The 24,534-nt window shown below is 50.4% G+C and overlaps 2 protein-coding genes across 5 annotated transcripts; one reads left to right on the forward strand and one right to left on the reverse strand.

Moving 5' to 3' along the window:
* Positions 1-267: 267 nt before the first annotated feature.
* On the reverse strand, positions 268-3,375 carry LOC127588020 (15-hydroxyprostaglandin dehydrogenase [NAD(+)]-like). The gene is made up of 7 exons (XM_052046509.1): positions 3,163-3,375; positions 2,493-2,616; positions 1,397-1,503; positions 1,142-1,238; positions 900-976; positions 664-821; positions 268-540 (listed from the first exon to the last, which is right to left on the reverse strand). The coding sequence occupies exons 1-7, from the start codon at positions 3,253-3,255 to the stop codon at positions 402-404; spliced, it is 795 nt and encodes a 264-aa protein (XP_051902469.1). The 5' UTR covers positions 3,256-3,375; the 3' UTR covers positions 268-401.
* Positions 3,376-7,181: 3,806 nt separating this feature from the next.
* LOC127587984 (la-related protein 1-like) lies at positions 7,182-23,709 on the forward strand. 4 transcript variants are annotated; one of them, XM_052046467.1, is made up of 22 exons: positions 7,183-7,893; positions 13,788-13,852; positions 14,463-14,528; positions 16,158-16,229; positions 17,647-17,800; positions 18,133-18,255; positions 18,329-18,478; positions 19,080-19,242; positions 19,459-19,603; positions 19,813-19,981; positions 20,120-20,304; positions 20,388-20,471; positions 20,560-20,886; positions 21,422-21,545; positions 21,630-21,835; positions 21,924-22,030; positions 22,108-22,265; positions 22,352-22,496; positions 22,575-22,684; positions 22,936-23,063; positions 23,175-23,344; positions 23,443-23,709. In XM_052046467.1, the coding sequence occupies exons 1-22, from the start codon at positions 7,518-7,520 to the stop codon at positions 23,453-23,455; spliced, it is 3,240 nt and encodes a 1,079-aa protein (XP_051902427.1). In that variant the 5' UTR covers positions 7,183-7,517; the 3' UTR covers positions 23,456-23,709. The 4 variants fall into 4 exon arrangements, with proteins under 4 accessions (XP_051902424.1, XP_051902425.1, XP_051902426.1 ...); XM_052046464.1 differs by having other exon boundaries at positions 7,182-7,893; positions 21,422-21,835; XM_052046465.1 differs by having other exon boundaries at positions 7,182-7,893; positions 20,391-20,471; positions 21,422-21,835.
* The last annotated feature ends 825 nt before the right edge of the window (positions 23,710-24,534 follow it).

Raw genomic sequence — 24,534 nt, forward strand, 5'->3', positions numbered from 1 at the left:
TGATAATGGATTGAAAATGTTCCGCAATAAGCTCATTTACAGTGCTCTCATGCTAGCACTGGTATTTTGAATTTATACTTCCAGAGTGAACCTAAAATGTTTTCTTGCACCATTCATTAATGGGCTATACTATCCCAAGGGTAGGACAGAAGAGACGAAAGTGACAAAAAAAAAAATTTTGAATCAACCGACATCATACAGCAGTACAACTTTTTGCACTGAATGAAATTATGGCAATTATAATGAAATCCAATCATGTACCTTCTTTGAAGCAAGTGATATTTAATACAGCGTTCAAAACACATTTAACATCCATCCAACTGGAATGCCACCTGTGGATAATATTGTACAAGACAATCATACATTCAATAAGCAGACGCGTCAAATTGGACAATGGAGCACTACGAGCGCTCCACTTCGAGGGGAGGGATAGAAGGAAACGTGGCGTACATCTTTCCATTGGTGGACACCATCAGGGCTTCTCCGTTCTTGCTCTCATCCGTCACCAGCTCCAGAAGGCACTCTGCCACATCGGACGTCCTGAAAATGAATAATGGCACTGGAGGAAGTGACGCTTAAAAATGACCACGGATCTTCGCCCTACCTAGCTTGTAGTGAGGTAAATTGGTCAAACTGTTACAACAACACACTCCAGTAACTTACTTGATCACGCCATGAGTATCTAGGAGTTGTCGGGTGGGCTGCTCCAGCACGGTGAATTGTCCCAGTTTTTGTGTTAGAGTGGCGAGCAGCTCAGTTTCCACCAAAGCCGGACAAATGGCATTAAAGCGAACTCCGTAGCCCGCCATGGTGGAAGCCATCTAGTAGATACACACGAAAAAAAAAAAAAAAAATACACATTGGTTGTACGGCGTTTCATGTCGCTGATAGAAGCTCACCGCCAGGGCTCTGGCAAAGCCGATCACGGCACTCTTGGTGGCACTGTAGACCGGGCAGCTCGGTAGTGGTTTGATACCTGCGATAGAGAGCAACACGTTCTATTACAGTTTGCTTAGAGATGTCAGGAAAATGCCTACGAGTTTGTAGTCTTGAGAGGTCAATTGAACCAAAAATGACATGTGCTATAGACTTTTTCCAAGAAATAATCATTAAAAAAAAAAAAGTCAAGTGAGACCTTCACCTGCCATTGACGCAGTGTTGACAATGACACCTCCTCGACCGCCATTCAACTTGCTCATGTGTTCTAGGGCAGCGTAAGTCCCCTTAATGACCCCCACCTATGGCAACAAAGCCATAGAAGGCAACAGCGGTTTGTTGCATATGAGGAGTGAGGACGTAAAAAAAATTTTTTATATTCAAAAAAGCCCGACAACATGCTGGCTCTTATTTACAAGACATAAAATTCAGCAGATCTGTCTCATGAATATGTTCTTACAAAGTTGATGCCCACGGTTCGCTCCCAATCTTCCTCGTTCAGGATTCCCGCATTGTTGCACAGGATGTCAATTCCTCCGAAGGTCTCGGCGGTCGTCTTGAAGGCAGCTTGGCCGTGGGTGGAAGGAGAAAAACAATTGCAGTCAATTATAGTCTGAACAGACCAAGTCAATCTCCAGGCTGAGACCAGACAGAGGAGTGATTCCCAAGTGCAGTGTGACAAACGAAGAATACCAAAAAAACTGAAACTCATTTTATGTGCTCCCTTGTGTTAATTAAAAGGTGGTAATGCATCATCTTAAAAAAATTCAAACTTAACATTTCTAGAAAAGATCGTTTGTAAGCCAACCAGCCCGATAAAAATGTTATCTGGCTTCACATAGCATCATAGCACAATAACAGCTATCCTGAAAGTGAGAAAGGATACATGGCTGATCTGTGCTGCAACATTTATTGGGTGGATCACATTTATAAAGCTAAATTTATAATACAGTTCCTCATGGCTCAATCTTAAACCCACTAATATTTTATATAGACTTCATTTAAATTAGGTTTTGTCTAATCATCCCAAATGCAATGTGTGTGCAGTATGTGTGTTCACAGTGGCGGGGTGAGCAGTGGCTATTTGCATGAGATTCGAGCACTCAGTCAAAACAGGCCGAGTTAATTGAGGCCAAAAGTTGTGCTCTACAAGTTTTGGGGTTATTTGACCAAAGAAGGTTTTTAGACCGTTGCAAGTGGTTTCAAATAGTGACAAAAGAAAAATGTCTCATTTATAATCGTGTGTTAAATACAACAGAATGGAGTCTAAGCAATTCTTCAGGGTTCTCCTTTCCACCACCCCCCCCCCCCCCATTGCTCATCAGTAACTCACGAGGCACACTTTCTGAAGATTGCGCGCTTGCCGCTTTCGATGCACTATGGGTAATTTAGAAGGCAGGTTTGAACAGGGAAAAGAATGCAAACCAGTCAAACGGACACCTTTCTTTCCATTCAAAGGCAATAGGACATGTGCTCCTGCGAGCAATTTCTCATGCTTCATCCCGCACCATCTTTTTTTTGAGTCTTTGTTGCAATGCAAAGTGAGTCGACACTACCTTTCAGCTGCTCCTCCGACTGGACATCGCAGCTGAGGAAAAGGGCTCGATCTTGCCCGGCCTCCTTGTTGAGGGCCTCCATCACACCCTTTCCGACACTTTCGTTCACGTCCAACAGAACAACCTGGCGAGATGCATGCGGTTGTCAGATCAACAGTTTTCCCCATGACGTCACTGCAGAGGTCTTCACATTCCTTCCTCAGAGGATTTCATCAATCGATATTGAATCGGTTTATATCCGAAGGGGCAAGTCTGCACTTGTCAATGAAATGAATGAATGTGCAGCAAAACAATTTTTTAAAAAAGTATTTACGCTCATCTTTGGAAACAGTTAAGCAGTGAGAGATGTTTGAATACCTTCGGGATCGTAGTTGTTTATGAGAGCGACTGTGGGTGTGTGCGTGTGGACTTTAATTCTTGATACGTTATATATTTTGCCTGAAGAAAACACACCCGAGAACGGTGTGTGTATAAAGATACGCACACTTACGCTGTTGTGTAGAACTTATGTTAATTTATTCCGTTTTAAGAGGTTGTTATCAAGCCAGCGCAGGGATGATAGTTAAAGAAACTGTTTTAGTATCCAAGTTCAACTTACAAATGAAAACCAATAAGTCCTACTCGAATAATTGCAGTCTCAAACGCCGCAATTCTCTTTCTTAACGTTTACCTTTGCGCCATTCCTGAAGAGGATCTCGCTGAAGGCTTTGCCAATTCCTGCTGCAGCTCCCGTCACCACGGCTACTTTTCCCTCGAGTGACATTTTGCGTGCTTCTGCTTGAAAGAGAGGGTGCGTGGTCTGGTCAAGGTGTGTGCGCGGTTATAAATGGGGTGGGTGTGCGTGGACTTGTAAGTAAGTATTCACATCAGGCACCACCCACAAAGCCAAACTCGGTGACCGGAGGATTGCGCACAAGCAAAAGCTTGTTTACCTAATTACTGTCAATGTAAAGCAGTTAGTATTTAAGTGTGACGGCTTTTAGTAATGCCGAATTGATTTAAATATTTTACATCTGTAGAATCTTTTCATGTCATGTAATAATAACGAGCTATGTGACGTCCAGCATCAAAAAAGGCATTTTTAAAAACGGAGTTTGGTTCAATCCGTGGGCTGGGCGTGTGCTGTTCCACGAGCAACCGCAAGAGGACGCTAAAACGCCGCAACAGTGATCCACCTAGTCCTAGTGGACTCTCGACTGCACTCAGACTTATATGAATACTGTACTAAATCCGCGCCTGCAACGCACTCAGTGGCGTGGAAAGCACACTACATGCTTGGGGAGGGGGCATGATTATGACAATGTATCGACAGGGCTCAAGGTACCACTGCAGAAGTTGAATAAAACGTGTGCCTTAATAAATGTTTAAAAACAATCTATCCAACATCTTTAAGATGAAATAAAAATGTTTTCAATTCAAAGTGTAATACAACAGAACTGTTGATGTTGCCTCGATAAAAGTGTATCACAACTACTGTGCTGGAATAAAGTCATCTTGAAAAATGGCGCCACGTTTACATCGATTCCCGCGTGTCACACGGCTGAGCATGTCAACAGCCTATCGGGAAAAGATCACATCGCATTTAAACGGGTGACCGGAAATCTTCAACCAAATCGAAAGGAAAAAAAAAAGTCACCATGTAAATATTGAATTAACCATAAATATGATTAGCAGTCATGAGGTTCATTTCAGTGAGGTCACATCAGGGTGCCCTTGTGCTCATTTGCATACTTTTGCGAGTGAGGGTCGTTGGATCTCAACTCCTATCAGCTTCTTTCAGGGAGGACACTCCCTGACACTTGCAACACACACACACACACACACTCACACACAAACAGAACCTAAAGAAGCGAGGACGTGTTGCTTCAAGGGCCACGCAGGTTGAAACAAGCTTGGCAAGACAGCACAAGTCACTGCCTCCATGGCAACTGCACGGGAACGCGGCCATCTTTTAGCACACCTCCAATTCGACAGGTCTCGCGTCCTCTTCCCATCAGAAGACGCAGTTCAACCTTTAGTGAGAATGCAGCAAAATGCTTCCCGATAAGCACACACATTTAATGTGAATAAAATCTCAAATAATCGTGTCGCTCACTTTTATATATTGACAAGTCTGAAGTGGATGTGAGCAAGGCTGCGCACCCAAATTTTGCTTATGATTGATCACATTTTTTCAGACAATAGATGATAACCAGGAAACAAGTTTGCAATGCGTGCCTCCTTTCTTCAATGACGCAGTCAGGCTGATGTGTGGAAATTAAGCAGGCCCCACCCATGAATTAGGGCGCTCATTAACATGTGCTGAAAGTAGTCATAAAAAAAACTGACGTCAAAGATCACTTGACTTTGTCAGGAGGGTCAATTTTAGTGCTGATAGCATTTTTATTCCATTTTATTCCTTAAGCGACAAGAATCAGCCCAATCAAGAGTCCCTTTAATGCTACCGCCGGCCGGGCCTTGGATTACATTCATTCATTCATCTTCCGAGCCGCTTGATCCTCACTAGGGTCGCTGGAGCCTATCCCAGCTGTCTTCGGGCAGTAGGCGGGGGACACCCTGAATTGGTTGCCAGCCAATCACAGGGCACACAGAGACGAACAACCATCCATGCTCACACTCACACATTGGGACAATTTTTTTAGAGTGTTCAATCAGCCTGCCATGCATGTTTTTGGAATGTGGGAGGAAACCGGAGCACCCGGAGAAAACCCACGCAGGCCCGGGGGAGAACATGCAAACTCCACACAGGGAGGCCGCAGCTGGAATCGAACCCGGTACCTCTGCACTGTGAAGCCGATGTGCTAACCACTGGACTACCGGGCCGCCCCTTGGATTACAGTGGGAGACAAAGTGACCCACCATCCACCATTTACAAACTGTATGTTGGGCCGCGGTGGGAGTTGTGTATGTGTGTGTGTGTGTACATAAACCCCCACCCGACCCGGTCCTGCTTACGGGGCAAATGTGCCATTTACTGGCTTTCAACTGCGACTTGCTGACCAGCTGCTGACTTGTTGTGTTTTCACTGGCGATTACGACTCCAAAAAAGGTGCGGCACCGGCGGACAATGGCACCGAGCTTTACATGTCCCTGGAGCGGTCGCACACAAAGAGCGCAGCGCGCCCACCATCCCAGTCCCGCGGCCACCCGTTTGCCGTCCGGGGGCCCTCGGCGGGAGAAGGAACAACCTGGATCTAAAGCGTGCTTGCAGCCTGAGAGTGATTATTGATTATCCACCATTGGCTGTCTTTGTTGTGCTCATTGAGTCCTTCATAATGTAACAAAGCAATCATACGAACAATGCAGGCAGAAATCAAGTGTCAACAATAAAGCACTGCACATGTACACCCACTGTGTTTGAAAACAAGTGTTAATTGAGTTTTTTTTTTAAGTGCAATCGAATCCAATGAGAAAATGCCGCTGATGCCTGAAGGTGTCATGTGACTTCCATTTATTTTGGACTCATAGATGTTTTTTTTCTGGTTTACATGCAGTTTGGACTCGCCCTCTTTTGTACAGTGTTGGGAATCAATTGTCTTCCTTAAACCACTGCCTCTAAGTTGAATTCCGCCATGACCTTGGACTCCAGTGAAACGCACTGCTCTGTACTGTCCACTTTGGCCTGCATGACCCCGTGTACATTACATACAGTATTACATAAACCAGACATGTCTAGCTCCGGGTCTGGAGGGCCACTGTCCTGCCTGTCTTCCAGGACACCGGCCCTTGAGGACCGACTTTGGACACTCCTGACATAAACCCATTACTAAATTATGCTTTTTTTTTTTGCACCCAGACACTCTTTGGAGTGCATACAATGGAACATGACAGGATGCTTTGTTGTCATTGTGTTACTGGCGATTACAAAGTACAACATCAAAACATCAAGACAACAAAAATTGTGTTACTTTGAGAGAAATACGCACACGGCGTGGACACGTGCTTGGTTGGGGGGAGGAGGGGGGGGGATCACGAAAGAGGCGTTCATGGACACGCTACTTCAGATATGTCAATTCTGTACTTGTTTATTCAGTCAACGTCCAACAAAGGGTTCGCCTGTTCCCATTCCGTTGTGTCAGCTGACTTTTTGTTAAAGTAATTAAAGTGAGTTATAGACGCGACAAATTCAAAAACCGTTTGGCGCTGCGTTGGACCTATAAGAGACAATACAAATTTATATACTGTACATGTAAACTACCATTACTTAACGGGATTACGTATCAGTACTTCCACGTTAATGGAAGTATGTATAGTATAGTAATTTAAAACGAGCAGTTTGCGAACGTTGTTGTTTATAATTAAAACAGGATTGGTCTAAGGGGGGTTTCAAAATGGAAAAGAAAGTTGCAAAAAAAAAGGTTCTGGAAAACTGGGGGGAAAAATCGCATTCTTTTTACCCGAGGACAGTGAACGTAGCATTACTATGACGTGTGCCGAAGCTTTGGTGCTGCGTTCGCACGCTCAGAAAAATACACTTTTAAATCAACTGCGATTTGTTCAACACGATTACGGGGCGGCAGACATATTGTGAAAGTTGTAATTTAAAGTTACACATACATGCGATAACTCCAAAAGCGTTTCAAATTGGATTCGATTCCTATTAAAAGGGCTTCATGTTTGAAATTGCGTTTTCTTTTCACCAGAAAACGATGAACGCAGCATTATTATGACGTAGCACGTATGCGCGCTCCCGACCGGACGGACCTACTCCCCCAAGACGACGTACATGCGCGCCCCCTGGAATCGCGTGGTGGAGAGCGACCATATTGCTGCTATCGGCGGAGATAGGGTTGTTTCCCCCCCCCGTAAGGCCTATCGGACGCGGTTATTTTTGCTTTTGTTCATGTTTGGAATAACCGTGGACGTGTCCGTGTCTTGGACTGAAGCTCGGTTCGTCTAGGAGCTAGGAGTGCCACACTCCCGCCGAACAACTTCACTTTTCCCCTTCGAGCGTATTCGGACTGGGGGGGGAGGAGGAGAGGACTGGTAATCTCGAAGGGGGTGGGAGAACCACGGCGCTTGCAAATGGCCACTCAGGTGGAGGCTCTCCTGCCGGCCAACGCGCTTATCAAAGCGGAGGAGCGGGGCAAAGTGAGACACGGCGAACCGGAGTCGGAGCTTGAGGTCGACGGGGCCAAGCGGGGACGGGCGGGGAGGGTATGTGAGGAGGAGGAGCTGGAGCCCGGCAGCGACAACGCAAACAGGCTCGGAGTGAACCCCGGAAACCCCACGCGGGACACGAAGGAGAACGAGGAGGGCTTTGACAGCGAGGTCAAAGCCGACGAGGACGACGGTAAAAGCCGGAAGGACCTTACGGAGGCCCCCCCGCCCAAGGTGAACCCGTGGACTAGGAAAATGAACGCCGTGACCGTGGTCAGCGTGAACGGACAAGCACATCACGGTGGGTATTCCTCCGTCACTCCCCACCCTCATGTTTATTACCCCCCCTGTCACTCGCGTATCCGTGGGTCGGTCCAGCAGCTGACTTTCAGGTAGGCCAGGTAGCGTTCATGCCGTTTAAATGTCAAGCCCTGCTGGATATATTCGAAGCGCATGCATACACCCCCTTCTCCACTCGGGGAGTCTATTCCTGGAATTCAGGGTCGGTCAAACGTGCCCATGGGGTGTCTCGTTGCACTCGGAACGCCATCACACGCGCACACTTTTCAGAAGTGACTTGTTAAAAAAAATTGCCTCAAAAGTTGTGATGCATGAAAGTGCTACGTCACAACCGTGCACGCAAAATCGATAAAAGCAGGACTCGAGTGGACATTTCGTCGGGAATGACACCCAAGTTGAATTAAACTAACTGACACGCAGGGTGAGCTCGAGTGGCCGTGACTGTCGGGAGTCCATCTTTAAAAGAGTGGAGACGCCCGCCCCGGCTAACAATAGCACGGGCCTAGCTCAACCCACCCGACCCAAACATTTGCTTTCATTGCCACTCTCTACTCTGAAAAACGGCTCCCCGTCGTAAACGCTCTCAACTTTGCGCTTATTCCTCGATTATTCTGCCGTTTAATCGTCTCAAAAAGCTGAGCAGGTTTGTTATGAGACATCACGTGTTCACCGCACGTGTGGAAGGCATGGTCAAACTTAGCTAGCCGACACGAGCTAGCTGGCTAAACGGACCTGTGCTGCAATCGCGCCCTTGTTTTATTGTTTTAGCATCGGTTGTTTGCCCCCCCTCTGGATTTATTTACGCGGCTGTCATGTGGCCTGTGCGTCGCCAACCTCTCCCAGGCTACCAGTTAGCCGGCGAGGCTAACGATGCTAGGTGCAAGTCATCCTATTTCGCTCACGAACGCGCCACATCGTGATCAGTAACGTGGTTTTGGTGTTGGTTTTGTTTTAGGGGGAGGGGTGATCGGGAATCGTGTTCGTCCAAACAAAGTTGTGCTGGTCGAGATGAGGCGCTTTTAAACCTTCCAAAGGGGCCTCGTGTGCGGAAAGACAACGTGTCTCTCAACCATTTGCCCACCCCCCGCCACGCTGCCGCTTGTGTTGGAATTGTCCAGCTGTTTCATGAAGCATCTGGCAGTCTGGTGGATTTTGAATGTAAAATCGCTGAAGATTGAACTCTTGCGGCATTGCCAAGTACATCCGACGTATTCTCCGAGTATATTCTAGTGTAATAAACTCGTCACTGACTATGTTTTGACATCTGCCCTCCCCCACCCCCTTTTTTCTGTGGCCACTGATTATTCACTGGTCAGTTGGGAGCCAGACAATGCCAGAATGAATTTGTATTTGATCAGAATGATGTTTGTGTTCAAATGTTACATGGAATACAAACACTAAGCTACTTTGCGCACATTTGGACACGCTCCGCTCGGAAAGTGTTCATTAAACAGGCACACACTAACCGACTGCAGTGTGCGCGTGTACACCTTTGTACTTTTGCATGTCTGAATATTGAGTTGTGGGCTCTCCGCTCAGGACCGTTTTTTTTTTCCCGCAACCCTTGATTGGGGACGTGCCATCTATCCAATTTCAAGCGAGTCCAGTCTTCTGTGTCAAGTCATACGGTCTCGCTGAGTCACGACACACGAGTCGCTTTGGATTCAGTATCTGTGCCCTTGTTAAGCTAGCTGTGCTAACGCATTCACAAAGGGAGGTTTTTAATCGTTCGAAAACCAGTCGCAGCACTCGGCGTCACAGTATGCCGGTGAGTTGCCGTGGTAGTGAGTGCTGACGACAACAAACAAACAAATTAGATACGAGCCAAAGCGATAAAAAGCGAGTGAAATTGTATTCAGGTGGGGCACGGTGGTTGCCTGGTTAGCGGGTCCGCCTCACAGTGCAAAAAGGGGCCATGGGTTTGAATCCGGGCTCCTGTCTCCATGTGGACTTTGCATATTCTGCCCGTGCCTGCGCCGGTTTCCTCCCACATTCCACAAACATGCATGGCAGGTTCATAGAAGTCTTGAAATGGTCCCTGGGCGTGACTTGGGTGCAAATGGTTGGTGGACTTTGTGTACCCTGCGGTCGGCTGGCGGCCGATTCAGGGCGTACCCAGGGGCCTCCTGCCCCGAGTCAGCTGGGAGAGGCTCCGGCACGCCCGTCACCCTCCTGAGGAGAAACACACTAGAAAATGGATGGATGTGCTATGTTTAATCTTGTATATGTATTTTGGTGTTCCGGAATTTTCACAACAGCAGAGTTTTAAAAAAAAATTGAAGGGGCGATAGGGACGTAAAAGCGATGTTGCAACATTGCATCAAAGCGCACGTCAGGCATCCAATCTGATTGCGATTGGACTTTTTTTTTTTCCTGACTGTGCAATAAGTGAGGCTTTGCCAACCACACACACACACACACACACACTTCCATCATCCATTTCCTCCTTTTGTAGCCATCCACTTCTTCTCCGACAATCCTGCCATGTTTTGGTGGTTCGGTAAACATAATACAATTGTAGTACGTCCGAGAAGATGGCAGACTTGCCGTTATTGATCTCCCACTTTTGCAGACACCCCAGAGCAGGTTTTACAGCGGAGAAAACGGCGATAGTCAGATGATCGCACACGCGAGCTCAGCCGCTGTTGGCAAGTTTGGGAATTCCACGTTGACCCGCATTAGGGCCGCTCCCCCCATCTCAACATTTCGAGTTATTACACGATGCAGACAGGAATTCAGGCCTTTTCCAAGTCCAGATTAAAATCTTTTAGTATTTCTGAGACTTGACTGACTGGACTGGATCGGATCGGCAGATATTTAGCATTAGCATTTTCTGCTAAATCCTTGCTCGGGTATTAGGTCCTAATTAGCAGATCTGGTCAATCAAATCGGTGAAAAGAAACATGAGCGTCCAGATCGCAGGTGACCCCACCCGCCCATCACACAGCCCCTTTGACTGCGGAGTTTGTGTGCTCGAACCAGCAGGCACAAGAACAGTTTATACCAGCAGGCTAACGTGCTAACTCAAAAGCCAAATTCCATTTTGAAAGTGTCATTTGACTCCACCTTTTGCGTGCACGCAAACACACACACACACACACACACACACACACACACACACTATCAGCTGTTTGAGACGAGTTCTTGTGTCAAGTGATTCCGCTCAGGCTGCTTTATCTGCCGCAGGCTGAGTCTGCGCTCGGCGATAGAGCTCGGGTGGGTGTGGGCCGGTCACACCGATGGCGTGCCGGGTCGGCTCGGTGTCGGCATCGAGGGACCTTCCGGGGCCCTCACTGAAGAGCTCGAATGCAAAACGGTTTTAAAAAAAATAAATTAGGATGTTTGTCCCTCTCGACTGACCTGCAAATTGATCGCATGAGCATGCGAGTCATTATCGGACATTTTGAAGCGATTGCTTGTTCGTGGGGGTTTTAATCGTTTTACGAAATTTGTCAAATGTGTAAGATGTGTACTTCAAATGCATCAAAAATCCTCCCTCAGCCAATAATTTCTCTTTTTGGGGGGTAGATGGGGGGAACCCCACCCTCCCACCAATTCATGACTGAACTTCATGCCCCCTCCCTCGTCACGGCCGTTTTGACACGCCGTCGAATCCTTGCGCCACTTTGTCCGCCAAATGAGAAGTGACGAGGCGATGTCATCACGTGCCGTTGCGACTCTGGCGAAACGGCCCCGTCCGTCGTAACTCATTGACTGTTTCGTCCATATTTGGGGCTCGCGAGCCAGGGGAGACGGACCCGCTTCCCTCCCGACGGCGTTGGAAGTGAGCGTGTTTGGCCTGAAAGCTGCTCCGCAGGTATCACCTCTGCTTGTTTAAAATAGTCGATGTTTACTCCGTCGCTTCCAGTTGGCTGAATTGCGGCTTCCTAGCGGCTCCGTCGTCATAATCTCGCCGTGAAGCCATTTCCAAACCGGCGCGACCCTTTTAATGTGACGTTCCGGCACGGAATAGCAGTGCAAAAGTTTCTTTTGCGGCGCTGATGAAAAAGATCATTCCAGCGTTTCTAAGCCGCGACACGCAGGGGATCCGGCGAGACAAAGCGCTTGTTTGTTGGCCGCCGCGTTGCGGAATGCGCGCCGCTTGCCAGCACCGGCTGGCGTTCTCGTGCTTCGCCGCGGATGTTCGGCACTGCCGTCACCTTTTTCCACCAGCCTCGCTCTGTCCTTTCCTGAACGTCGTCTTCGGAACGAGGAGCGAACGCCAGAGGTGGCGGCCTCAATTTCAAAATAATCTGCTTTGGTTTTGTCCCCAAAGTGTATTTCTGGACTTAGCGCTAATTCACGATTTTGGTCCTAGCCAAAGATGTCGCCGTGCGTTTCACGATATTTTTCGTAGTGCATACCAATACCATACAATATGCTCGCAGGGAGGGAAAAAAAACTCACCACGTCGTGTTTTTTCTTACATTTCTTGTTCATTTTCATGTCATTTTAGAAAGTTACATTTCGATCAATTTAGCATCGAGCCTCGACGGAAATCGCGCTTCTGTGTAGCTCATGCTTTTTAAAAAAGACATTTGTGTTTGGCTGGTCAGGCCGGCTTCCCTCAAGCCCCCCCCGTGGTGGCTCGACGCGGTGCCCTACTGACGCAGGGCCATCGGGCCGCTGTTATTGCCGGCCCCTTAAGATATATTTCGTCTGCCTTATTCATTAACAAAGCGCTTGTATTCTATTTTCCTCCATGAAATATTTGTCATTTGTCTTGCCAAGAGGGGAGGTACAGACTTGATTCCGTCTGCGAGGGCTGGCCCGCGGGGAAAAACAGGTTTTCAAGTGACTCTCCGGTGATGCTCGTGACGTCGTGAGTGACTCATAGTCGCGGCGCCTCCCAGGCGGGAGGGAGGCGATCGATGGCCTTCCATGACAACCTGCCGTTCCGCGCTCCGCGAGTGCGTTTGTCGCAAACCAGCACCTCTTCCCGCAATTTCGCCGCCCTTCATGTCGGACGTCGCACCCTCGGGCGCTATTCCGTCTTTCTTCCCGCTCGACTTTCCGCCCACGCGCGTCTTTTGAGTTCCTTTTGCGGGAATCCCAAAACGAGACGAATATGCTCTGAGAACCGGCAACTGTTTTGAAGTCGTCAAAAAGTCAACCCGGTGCATGTCGAGCCCTTTTTTTTTTTTTTTTGGCCGAGACTCGTCGTACGTGTCAGGAAAACGAGTTTCCTGTTTTTTCCGCCACCAGATTATTGAAGGCCCCGTTTCGTATTTAGTTCTGGAATGTGAGGAATGATTGAGTCCGATAAGCTGATGAAGAAACAACTCTGCTCCCAAGATGTCTCTTAAACCGCAAGCGTACCCACGTGCGGGACGGCGAAATGACGTCGGCCTTCCAAAGATTCTTTGTGGAAGTCGTTTTGAGGGCCGACGTGTTCCGTCGGTCACGCCGACATCAGAGCGAAAGCCCGACAAATTTCCAGCAAATCTCAAACCGCAGTCTTGCTTGCAGTATTTGAGGGCAAAGAGCATATTTGTGCATTTTGTCTGCAGCCAGAACAAACTTTAAGCCCCAAGCGAGTACGTAACGTCGCCGCCAAATCGTTTTGCAACTGATAACCGAGCACAAAGGTGGGCAGTGTTGGCAAAAAAAAAAAAAGGATTTCCCCATTTGATAAGTTAAGCAACTTTTTAGCAGGACCTTGAGTATTTCTTTTCATGGAACCTTTAGCGGGTCAAAAAGGAACCTGCTTTCGAGATGGCCGGGAACCACAACTCGGATCTTTACGGCTTGAACCCCAGATTGAAGGGCTGAAGTCCAGGGAACTCGCATTTCCTGGAACTTTGTGGATCCGCAAGCCGTCGTAGTGGTTTCTACTTTCGGGGGGGGTTGGGGGCTGCCATTTGGGAATTTAACGCCCGCGTCTTGTCTCCACAGAGTTGACCGGTCCCGCCAGGGTGGTGAGAGCAGGCAACCCTCCCAAGGCCAGACGTGGAGGCAAGGTAGAAATGGATTCTTCCGTTCCAGGCTCTTCAAAGTCGACATTACTCCGCATGCATCTCCACTCAACTCGAGTGTATTTCGAGAACACTTGAGAACAACCAAGCGCTAGCATAAAAGCTGTCAAACTAAAAATCATGTCTCATGCCGAGTCAAAAAGCCAAAGAATAAAATTGAGTTTTAAAGAAGGGCAGCCAGGATTTTTGATTCCAAAAAGAGGGAGCGGCAACGGAAAAGGCTCCCTCAGTTAGGTCTCGGTACGTCTACTGGTGTCCGGTCCGCAGACCTGAGATGTCGGGCCTTCCGGAGGAGCCTCCGAGAGGTAAGGTGGGGCCAGGCCAGTTTCAAGATTTGAAAACAAATCATTAGATCTTCAAAAGAACTCGAAAATGAGCCAGGGAAAGGGACGCCAGCGCAGGAGTTGCGGCATTCAGGAGCAACTGGAGACACTTCATGGAGGATCAATCGGCTAACTCCAAAAGAAAGTCCTCTGGAATGTGTTGGAATTTGCCAAAGCGCCGCCATCTTTGGCACTTTCCCCCTCATTGTTCCGCGTTGTCACCTTTGCCGAAAGGACTCACTCAGACCGCCGCGCTTTGCTGTGTTGCTCAGGTCGGAGACTTTGGCGACACCAATAGTTGGCCCACCCCGGGGGAGATCGCAACGAAAGACATGCAGGTAGGCTTTTCATGGCTTTTCATGTTTGAACGTGGATTGTGGCCCATGGGTTTTTGCCGCCCTTGCCGAACCGTCGGTGGAAGGCGATCCCCACAACTAATAGAGCGTTTATTGATGGCCCTTGTCCACAGTGCCCGGGTTAGCGCCAGTTCTTTCTTTTTCCACAAGCTCTAGCTGTGGCGCTCAAGCTAGCGCCGATAATTTGTTGGGCCAGGCTCTGGCACCACCTGTGGGTGGGAGACGGCTGGCGCTAACCCGGCTAGTGCCCGGGTTAGCGCCAGTTCTTTTTCCACAATTGGCGCGAGCTCTAGCTGTGGCGCTCAAGCTAGCGCCGATAATTTGTTGGGCCGGGCTCTGGCGCCACCTGTGGGTGGGAGACGGCTGGCGCTAACCCGGCCAGTGCCCGGGTTAGCGGCAGTTCTTTTTCCACAATTGGCGCGAGCTTTAGCTGTGGCGCTTAAGCTAGCGCCGATAATTTGTTGGGCCAGGCTCTGGCGCCACCTGTGGGTGGGAGGACTGCTTTATCGTGACGATCACCGATGGAGAGGAATGACGGCCTGGACACGCGGAAGTTTTGCACAAACTTGTTGAGTGGTGAACTCCGCCATCGTCTGCAACGATTAAGAAGGACGCGTTTGCTGATCGCTTGTCTCTGATTGTGACATACGACAGACGAGTTGAATGGATGCTATGCTAAGTTGCCTAGCAGATTGTGACGGCGCACTGTTGTTCTTATTAATGGCGCAGACGCTCTCGGGTCAATGTTGACGCCAGCGAGGAACGTTTGGATGCTTTTCGATGACGGCATGACGTCACTCCTACTCGGCTCTTTTGCTCCTCACGTCTCGACGCAGTGACCCCCCATGCCCCCCTCGCCTTTTGGTCGGAGCGGTCTGCTATTTTTGATCCCCGGATCGACTGGCGTGTCAGCCACGGCGCGCACAAGCCGGTCGCTCGGCAGGAAAATGTGGGTCGGCATCATCGGAGCCCGGAATAAATGGCGCTTGGGGCGTTTGGGTGCGCCGGCCAATGCTGCGGAAGGTTTGTCCTTTTTAGGGATCCCCCCCCTCCGTCGATGATGCCGCTGCTATTTTGGGGGGACTGTCCGAGCGTCGCGTAATAGGAGTGCGCGCATGCTGACGAGAAGGTTGATCTTTCGGAGCGGAGCGCGGCGGCTTTCGGAACGCTGCCTTTTTTTCTCTTTGGCTGCGTAGCGCCTAGTTGAGCTTTGTCGCTTGGATCCGTGTCCCAAACTCGCATTGTTCCCCCCCCCCAATTGAGGGTCCCCATTGCTTTCTGTTTTTCTCATGACATTTTCTCCGCCGTCCCACCGCACGACGACGGCGCTCGCTGTACTTGCGTTACTGAGCGGCGCTTAGCTTAATCCTCGGCAGTTAGCCTAATCGCCCGAAGCTAACGGGTGTCTTCTAACGGGCAGGCGTTAGCTTGACATATTCCCCCCCCCCCCCCCACTCTCCCTCATCTCATTTGTGTCTGTGAACAATTTTGTTTTTTTTAATTTGGGGGTGGGGGGGGCGCATTGTTGGTGTGTTTTGTTATCCCGGTCCACGTCATTGTGTCCTCTAAACTGCTCTTCCCCCCCCCCCCTCCCCCCCTCCCTCTGTTCAGATCGAGGCAGTGACACGGACCGTGTCCTGCCCACCGACTGTCAGGCAGGGCAAAGACTCGTGGAGATCCACTGTAAGTTTCAACCGGCAGCCTGCCTGTTGAGAGGCCCCCCCCCCCCCCCCCCCATATGATTAGTACACCGGCTTTATATTGTCGAGAGAAGCTGTTGGCTCGCATTCAAATTGAAGAGTATCAAACTTTGGAAGAAATCCTTCTCTTTTTTTTGCCTGTTTTCAAACTAACTCTTAATCTGTGAGACATCTTCCGAGCGTCGGACTAACATGAACAAAGACGTCCCGAGATTTTTATTTTTATTTTTTTAACATCTAGTTTGGTCATCTCTCCACAGTACTGTAAAGATTAAAATGGGCACACTTATTTCTACTTTGGTGCCAATTTTTGTTATTCCCAACTGAGCCCTGCCAAAATTGGTGGCCTCCCCCACCCCATAAAATGGATTTAAAATGCCGCCGGATGACAGAAAAGCACTTTTTTCTTAGTGCGGGGTTTAACTGTACTTGCGCAAACGGTAACTGAAAAAGTTTTCAAAGTCTTTCAGTGGTGAGCAAAAAAAATTACTTTGTTGCGTACGTGAACAAATGTCACAGGCAAAGTAAAAAAAAAAAATCCTTCCTCGGGAATAACTTTAGGCAACATGACATCAGTGTCTTGAATTTGACTTTTTGACCTTTGAACCAGCTTGTTTGGCAAGCGCTCAATCGCTGAGTCGACACCCCCCCCCCTCCTACTCCAAAGTTGGTGGTCATTAAAACCCCTTGACTGTTTCTCCTCACCTTCATTACTTGTATTCACCATTCACCATTCCAAGCGTGGACGGCGAGCTGCGTTTCACGGATTACGGCGACTGGACGGACGCATGCTGCGGTTGAGATCATCTGCGTTGCGTTGGCAAATTAGATAAGATAAGATAAGATAAGAGTGGCGGCGCGCTAATCCCGCTGCTGCCATTTCACGCCAGGTCTTCCTTTTTCGTGTAAATTGTGTCGAACGAGATGCAGTGATAAACCTTTTTTGTTTGGATGGCTGCCGATTGGGGGGGGGGGGGGGGTCGTGGCCCCGTAATGTGTTTTTGGCGGGATGTGGATTTGTTGTGTGCATTCAGGCCCTGTACTTTAATCCACTTGGGGAGAGAACGCCTTGCATGAGTTCCTGTGCGAACAACTTGCATGTTTGTCGTGTTTGTAGTGTCGCTGCTGGCTGTTTAAAAAAAATATTAAAATTTTTTGGGGGGGGGCACACTAGGCCTAATTAAGGGCTCTATAGCCCCCGTCAGAAATCTGTCGTGCCAGTAAAGACCCTCCAGCATTTTATTTGATATTCTAAAATCTACTACTACTAAAGGCATTTTTCTAATTGAACAAAACGGGGGGGGGGGGTCAAACTATTTTGTCGTCAGCCCACTTAGAGAGCAGGACACGCCAGCCCCGCTGAGTGTCTCTCTTTAACGTCGGCCTTTTCATCCCATCAGGCCCACAAGAAGATATCCACCAAGAAGGAAAGCAAGGAGAAGCGCGAGAGCAACGAGGAGAGCAAGGAGAACCTCAAGACCAACAAGTTGGACGACTCTGGGGAGGAAAAGAACGGAGACGACGAGTCCCACAAGAATGGCCAGAAGAAAAAAGGTCAACTTGGGTCAATGAAACCCAAAAAAATTTGGGACAGGGGGGGTTCTGCGTCCAAATTTGAATTATTATTGTCATCAAATATCAAAATGACATATTTTACCATGGCGGGTTTCACTTTTCTGGTTGCTACGTTGCTCCGCCTCCTTCCAGATTAGTAGACAAAGATGAGTGCCACGTCACTGGAAAGTAGCTGTGTCATTCCCTTTGTTTGTCCTCGTCGTCACCGCAGGCTCCAGCAGATGCCGCACGCCCCCTGCTGGCCGGCCGCGGTCCTGCAACACACGCGATCATTGTTAATTTGCCTCAACAACTTCTGTGACCGCATACAGGAAACAAACAGAAGTGGGTTCCGCTGATGATCGAGGGGCCCCGGGAGCGTTCGGCTTCCCGCAACAACAGCAGGCAGAACGAAAACCCTCGCCTGCCGCCCAACGCCAGGAACGACCTGCGAGGTGAGCGCTCGGCCGCCGAGTCGACCCCGCCGGGAAAAGTTTGGCGGCGCTGATTGCGCAACTGTCGCCGCAGACTGGCACAGTCAGAAGTACGAGCGGGAGTGGCGCGACGACCACGACGAGGTGTCCAGCGTCAAGAGCGAGGGGGCGCCGTTCCGCGGCGGCGGCTTCAGGGGACGCGGGCGCGGCCGAGGGAGAGGCAGGGGACGGGGGAGAGGCAGAGGTACGGCAAAGATGGAGACGCTTTTTCGAACCGTCAAGCCAACATTTTGACCTTTTTGTTTCTTGTCTTTGCTACTCTTGTGCTTTCTGTCATCTAAAACAAAAAAGCCCCGCCCACAATTCCATGACGCATTTTGATGACCTCAGAGCTGGAATGCTCTCTGAAATAGATTTTAACAATGTCACCTTAGAATGAGTTTGGATCAAACCCGATGATAACATGAATTTTTTTTATTATTATTTTTTAAATCTAGAATTGCAGATGTGCTGCAGACGTGATGAGGTGTTCATGTCTCTTCTCTGACTCAAAATCAATGGAGAGGACTTTCACAACTCTGATCTCGTGCATATCTCGAATTGATTTATTTATTAGTATTTTAGATTTGAACAAAAGTAATTGAGACTCAGATCAGTTGCGCTCACAATGCAGGAGAATGCAAATTTCACATCGCAAAATGGCCACCATTGAAAATAATTTAAAAAAACGGCTCATCTACTCTTTGATGGCCTGACTATATCCCAACAGGATTTTTTTTTCTCTCTCTCTGAGCGTCGAGAATGTCATTTCTAAACACGTCTGCCCCCCCCCCCTTCCCTCCCAGGCCACTACGACTACCACCAAGGCTACAAGTCGTACAACACGAAAGACGCCCCCTACGGGCAGAAATTCAGCAACTCGGTCACCTACTACTACGACAACATGAGCAGCAGCGACCTGTACTCGGTGGACCAGGACCTGCTGAAGGACTACATCAAGAGGCAGATGTGAGCTCGGAGCGGTCGCCGCCGCCGGTCGCTTTTGTAAACCGCGGCAAGAAATGATGAGCATTTTCATGTCTCTTCTCTGACGAAAAAAAAAAAAAAACACACGATGAAGAGCGCTAGTTGAACTCTGATCTCTCCGCGAGGGATGCGCGTCGTTGAGAGAACCAGCGGCAGGGATTTCAACTCTTGGCTCGTTTCTTTGTGCTTTGCCCGCAGCGAGTACTACTTCAGCCTGGACAACCTGGAGCGGGATTTCTTCCTGCGGAGGAAGATGGACCAGGAAGGCTTCCTGCCCGTGGGACTCATCGCCAGCTTCCACCGCGTTCAGGCCCTCACCACCGACGTCGCCGTCATCCTGGAAGTAAGGGGGACGCTTTTTTGCTCCTCTCGTCGTCGGCGTTCTCGCGCGGAAGAACTGATGCGACGTTCATGTCTCTTCTCTGACATCGCTGGAGAGATTTTTTTTTTTTACACAACTCTGATCTCCGCACGGAAAACCAAAAAAAAAAAAGGCTATTTCTCATCGAGCATCTGGCGTAACGCGTCCTTTTCTTCTGGCTTTCCCGGCAGGCTCTGAAGGACAGCAAAGAAGTGGAAGTGCTGGACATGAAGATCCGTCGCAAGTTGGAGCCCGAGAAGTGGCCCCTGCCGGGCCTGACGCTGCCCAACCACACCGACTTCTCCCAGCTCATCAACTGCCCCGAGTTTGTCCCCAGGCAGCCCGCCGAGGAGGCCGCCGGTAAGGACGCCAGCGCGTCCGTTGATTGACGTTTTAGCCACGCCCCTTTGGTGCCGCTTCAAAAAAGAAACGAGATAAATAAGACAAAAGAGCGCTAATGTCGAAAGGTGATCAAAATGGCCGCCGTTTGTCTTTCAGGGTCTCTGGGGGCCTCGAGCCTGACGCCACGCCCGCCCAGGGCCGAATGTGACGCGCCCTCCAACCTTAAGACGATGCCCAAGGGCCTCTCGGCGAGCCTGCCCGACCTGGACTCGGAGTCCTGGATTGAGGTCAAGAAGAGGCCCCGACCTTCGCCGGCTCGACCCAAGGTCAGCCCGGAGAAGGTGACCCCCTGGCGCCGGAACATTCCGTCGTTTTGCAATTTTTGCCCCGCCGTCCCTCATTTTCGCCGGCGCCCTCCTCGCAGCAGCAGCGGGAGAAGGACAACGCCGGCCGTTTGCCGCCGCCTCAGTCCGGCTCCTCGTCCTCCCCCGCCGTCCCCGGAAACAAGGTGAAAACGTCAACCGGCTTTGCGTGACCTCGCGGTCTGATAAAGCGAAAAGTCCGGACGCCGGTCTCATCGGACGCTCCCAATGTAGGAGAGCGGCGAGCAAGATGAGCCCGAGGAGCTGGACTTCATGTTCGACGAGGAGATGGAGCAGATGGACGGGCGGCGCAACACCTTCACCGACTGGTCGGACGAGGACTCTGACGGCGAGATCGACGACCGCGACGTCAACAAGATCCTGATCGTGACGCAGACGCCGCCGTACCTGCGCAAGCACCCCGGCGGCGACCGCACGGGCCACCACACGTCCCGCGCCAAGCTCTCCAGCGAGCTGGTCAAGGTGATCAACGACGGGCTCTTCTACTACGAGCGGGACCTGTGGGACGACACGTACGAGCCCGAGTACGCCACCATCAAGGTGAGCTCCTGCGACGCTTCCAACGAATCGTCAACGGTTCGGTTCTCGTCTGTCCTTGAGGAAAGTCCTTAAAAAGCGAGTCCTTAATTTTTTTTTTTTTTGGTCCGCTATGTTGCGGTGTAAGAGAGGCAAAGGTCGGTCAAGGTCGCTTCTGAGTCCTTCCGCGTTGTGGCCTCCGCATTGGAGACATTTTTGTCCCAAAAGCCAACACCGGAGCCCAAAAGACTCTCCTTGGCTTTTGAGCGGTTTCTGGATGCGGCAACAGAGCGAGATTTTGTTTTGGGCCGCTCCCCTTTTGTTTTCGGGCTCTTTTGTGAGGCTTTCACGTGCTCGTCCAGTGTTGTGTGGAACAGTTGGTTCCAGTAGATAAATAAAGCGGAGCGAACCAGGCGTCGACGGAGGTTCGGGCAAAGATGGACGCTCCGCGATCCCGAGTCACTCGTGTAGAATTATTTATGATAAGAATGATTTCTTGAGTGTTGTGCCCCGTGAAAAATAATCTTGACTCGTTTTCTTTTCCATCCCCCCTTTGCAGCAAGAGGTGGAGAACTTCAAGAAGGTTCACCTGATCAGCCGCGAACAATTTGACTGCCTGACCCCCGAACCCCCCGTCGACCCCAACCAGGAAGTTCCCCCGGGGCCCCCGCAACCCCATCAGAGTAAGTTGATGGAGATGAAGCGGCTCGTGCTTGTGCTCCTCTTTTGGGAGAAAAATCACATCGTCGCCCCCTTTTGGTCCTCAGTCCCGACAGACGCCTTGGCGAACAAACTCTTCGGCGCCCCCGAACCCTCGTCGATAGCGCGGTCGCTCCCGACGACCGTGCCCGAGTCGCCCAACTACCGCGGCGCCCGCACGCCGCGCACACCGCGCACGCCTCACCGGAAAGACGCCGCCGTGACGCCGCGCTTCTACCCCGTGGTCAAGGAAAGTCGGCCCGTGGACGCCAAGGTGAGAGGCGGTTGGGGGGTGACCTGCTGCTAAAATGGCATTTCTGGGCCTATTCGTTTCTTTCTTTGAAACTCTTAATGTCCTCTAGACCCCGAGGAAGCGCAAGACCCGGCACAGCTCCAACCCGCCCATGGAGTGCCACGTGGGCTGGGTGATGGATTCCAGGGAACACCGCTCCCGAACCGCCTCCGTCAGGTGACAGCCGCGGTTCCGCCGCCGCCGCGTTGAGCCGCGTCCCCTGTTCGCCGCCGCTAACTCTGCGCCTCCCCCAGCTCCAACGCCAGCCCCTCCGAGGGCACCCCCGCCCTGGGCAACGTGGGCTGCACGCCGCAGTCCCTGCCCAAGTTCCAGCACCCATCCCACGAGCTGCTCAAGGAGAACGGCTTCACGCAGCACGTCTACCACAAGTACCGCCGGCGCTGCCTAAACGGTAAACGCCGAGCGGAACGGGGGGGGGGGCGGCCTGGGCCGGTTGTCGCCGGCGTACGAAACTAACCCCCGCCACTCGGATCGCAGAGCGCAAGCGGTTGGGGATCGGCCAGTCGCAGGAGATGAACACGCTCTTCCGCTTCTGGTCCTTTTTCCTGCGGGATCACTTCAACAGGAAGATGTACGAGGAGTTCCGCCAGCTGGTGCTGGAAGACGGCAAAGAAGGATACAGGTGAGAGGGGGGGGAGGGCTGAGGAATGCCAGCCGGGATGCGGAATAACGCCCCCGACCCCCCCATTGGCGCTTGCAGGTACGGTTTGGAGTGCCTGTTCAGGTACTACAGCTACGGTTTGGAGAAGAAGTTCCGGCCGGACATCTTCAAGGACTTCCAGGAAGAGACCATGAAAGACTACGAGGCCGGTGAGACCAGAAACGGACGCTTACTTCTTTTGGCTACAGATTCGTGCGAACGCCTTTCATAATAGTGCCCACGAAGCTGATCTTGTGAGCGATTTCACGAGTCCTCGCAAAACAACCTTAAACCTCGCTCGTCTTTTTTTACGACCAATCACCAAATGACACCAAAAGACGCAAACCGGCGCCACATCCAATATGGCCGATGGGTGCAAAGTCTCGTTGAACTGTGTGGCGAAACGTTTGCGCCTCTGCAGGTCAACTGTACGGCCTGGAGAAATTTTGGGCCTTCCTCAAGTATTCCAAAGCCAAGGCCTTGGACATCGACCCCAAGCTGCAAGAGTGTCTCAGCAAGTTCAAGCGACTGGAGGACTTTAGAATCGACGTGAGTCCAAATATTCCACCTGGGCCCAATTGTGACTTTTGCGACCGATGCAACTACAGTTAAAAAAATAAAATAAAATCCGGTCGGTCCTGTCTTGTCGCTCCCCCGCAGCCCCCCATGGAGGAAGGAGGCCGCCGGAGGCACTCGTCCAGCGGGGACGGCCGCCGCCGCCACCCCTCGCATCCCTCCAGTCGCCCCCACAGCCAGAACAGCAGCGGCTCCAGCCCCCCCGCCGCCGCCGCCGCCAAGGACGACGCCAAACTTGACACCAAGACGCTCAAGTAAAGAGGGGGGGGGCCTTGCACATAAATATCAAGTCACATGACGCCGGTTCTTCATAGACACGTCACTATTTTTTTTCTCCCCCCCCCCCCTTTAGGGTTAAGGAATGAGGGCGAAATATATCATGATGTGCTTGAAGAGGATGAGTTACATTTGGGAGATTTTTTTTTTTTCTTAACGAGGCAAGCAAGCAATGAGGTGTCAAACACGCATTTTTCTTTGCACATCGTTGCCAGTCCACCAGGTGGATGTTTTTTTTTAAATGGTTATCCAACCACAATTTTTGTTTCCTTCCCTTCCGAGGATTGAATTACATATCTTTTTTTTTTTTTTTTTTTTTTTTTTTTTTTTTTTTTTTTTTTTACCGGGTGTGGGGAGTGCGGCATCCAGAGACAATTTTCCGAAGCGCACGTACGATGTCGACGACATCCAAGCGGACCAAAGCGCCTTCGAAAAAAATATTTGATTTGCTGGATTTTTTTGGGGGGGGGGGGGTGAAGAGGAGGAAAATAACCAAATGCTTCAAAACGAATATAGAAGAGGTGGACGAAGAGACTTGGTTTGAGGAGTTGCCTTATCTTGAATGCTTTTGAAGTTGTTGTGTGTCCCCCCCCCCCCCCCCCCCCCCCTTCTGAGCACGTCTTGCCAACTGCTTGAATCGTCTTCCCAGTGTCATTTGGGTCCTGTTACGAGTGCTGCGAGTCCCACCTTGGCTTTTGTCGCCTGGCTTTGTTCGTGCTTAAGCGCATCCGCGTTCCATTGGAGGAGAGTCCCGGACCTTTTGAGGGGGGGCGTGGGCGGGCGGGGGGGAGGTAGGGGCGGCGTTTCCTGATAATTGTTTTCGTACACATCCCATCCATGAGCTTCATCCATCCATCCGTCAAGGACTGGAAGAATCAATAAATCCGGATTACTTGAAGAAACAGGAAGTGACACAGGTGCTCTGGGCGGATATTTTGGCGGAAGGGGGAGGGGGGTCATCCTCTTCCTGTTTGACTGACACCCCCCCGACCCCACCCCCCGCACCCTCCTCCACACACACACACACACACGGACGGACGGCTCCATGTCTGTGGCCAAGTGGACTCCTCGCGGACGCCCTCCCATCAAAATGTAAATGTGAACTCGATCGATGAAGAAGAGAACTTTTTGCCGGATGTATTTTTTGCCTTACACGTGTACGTACTCC

This window comes from Hippocampus zosterae, chromosome 16, assembly GCF_025434085.1.
Source record: "Hippocampus zosterae strain Florida chromosome 16, ASM2543408v3, whole genome shotgun sequence".
NCBI classification, from domain to species: Eukaryota; Metazoa; Chordata; class Actinopteri; order Syngnathiformes; family Syngnathidae; genus Hippocampus; species Hippocampus zosterae.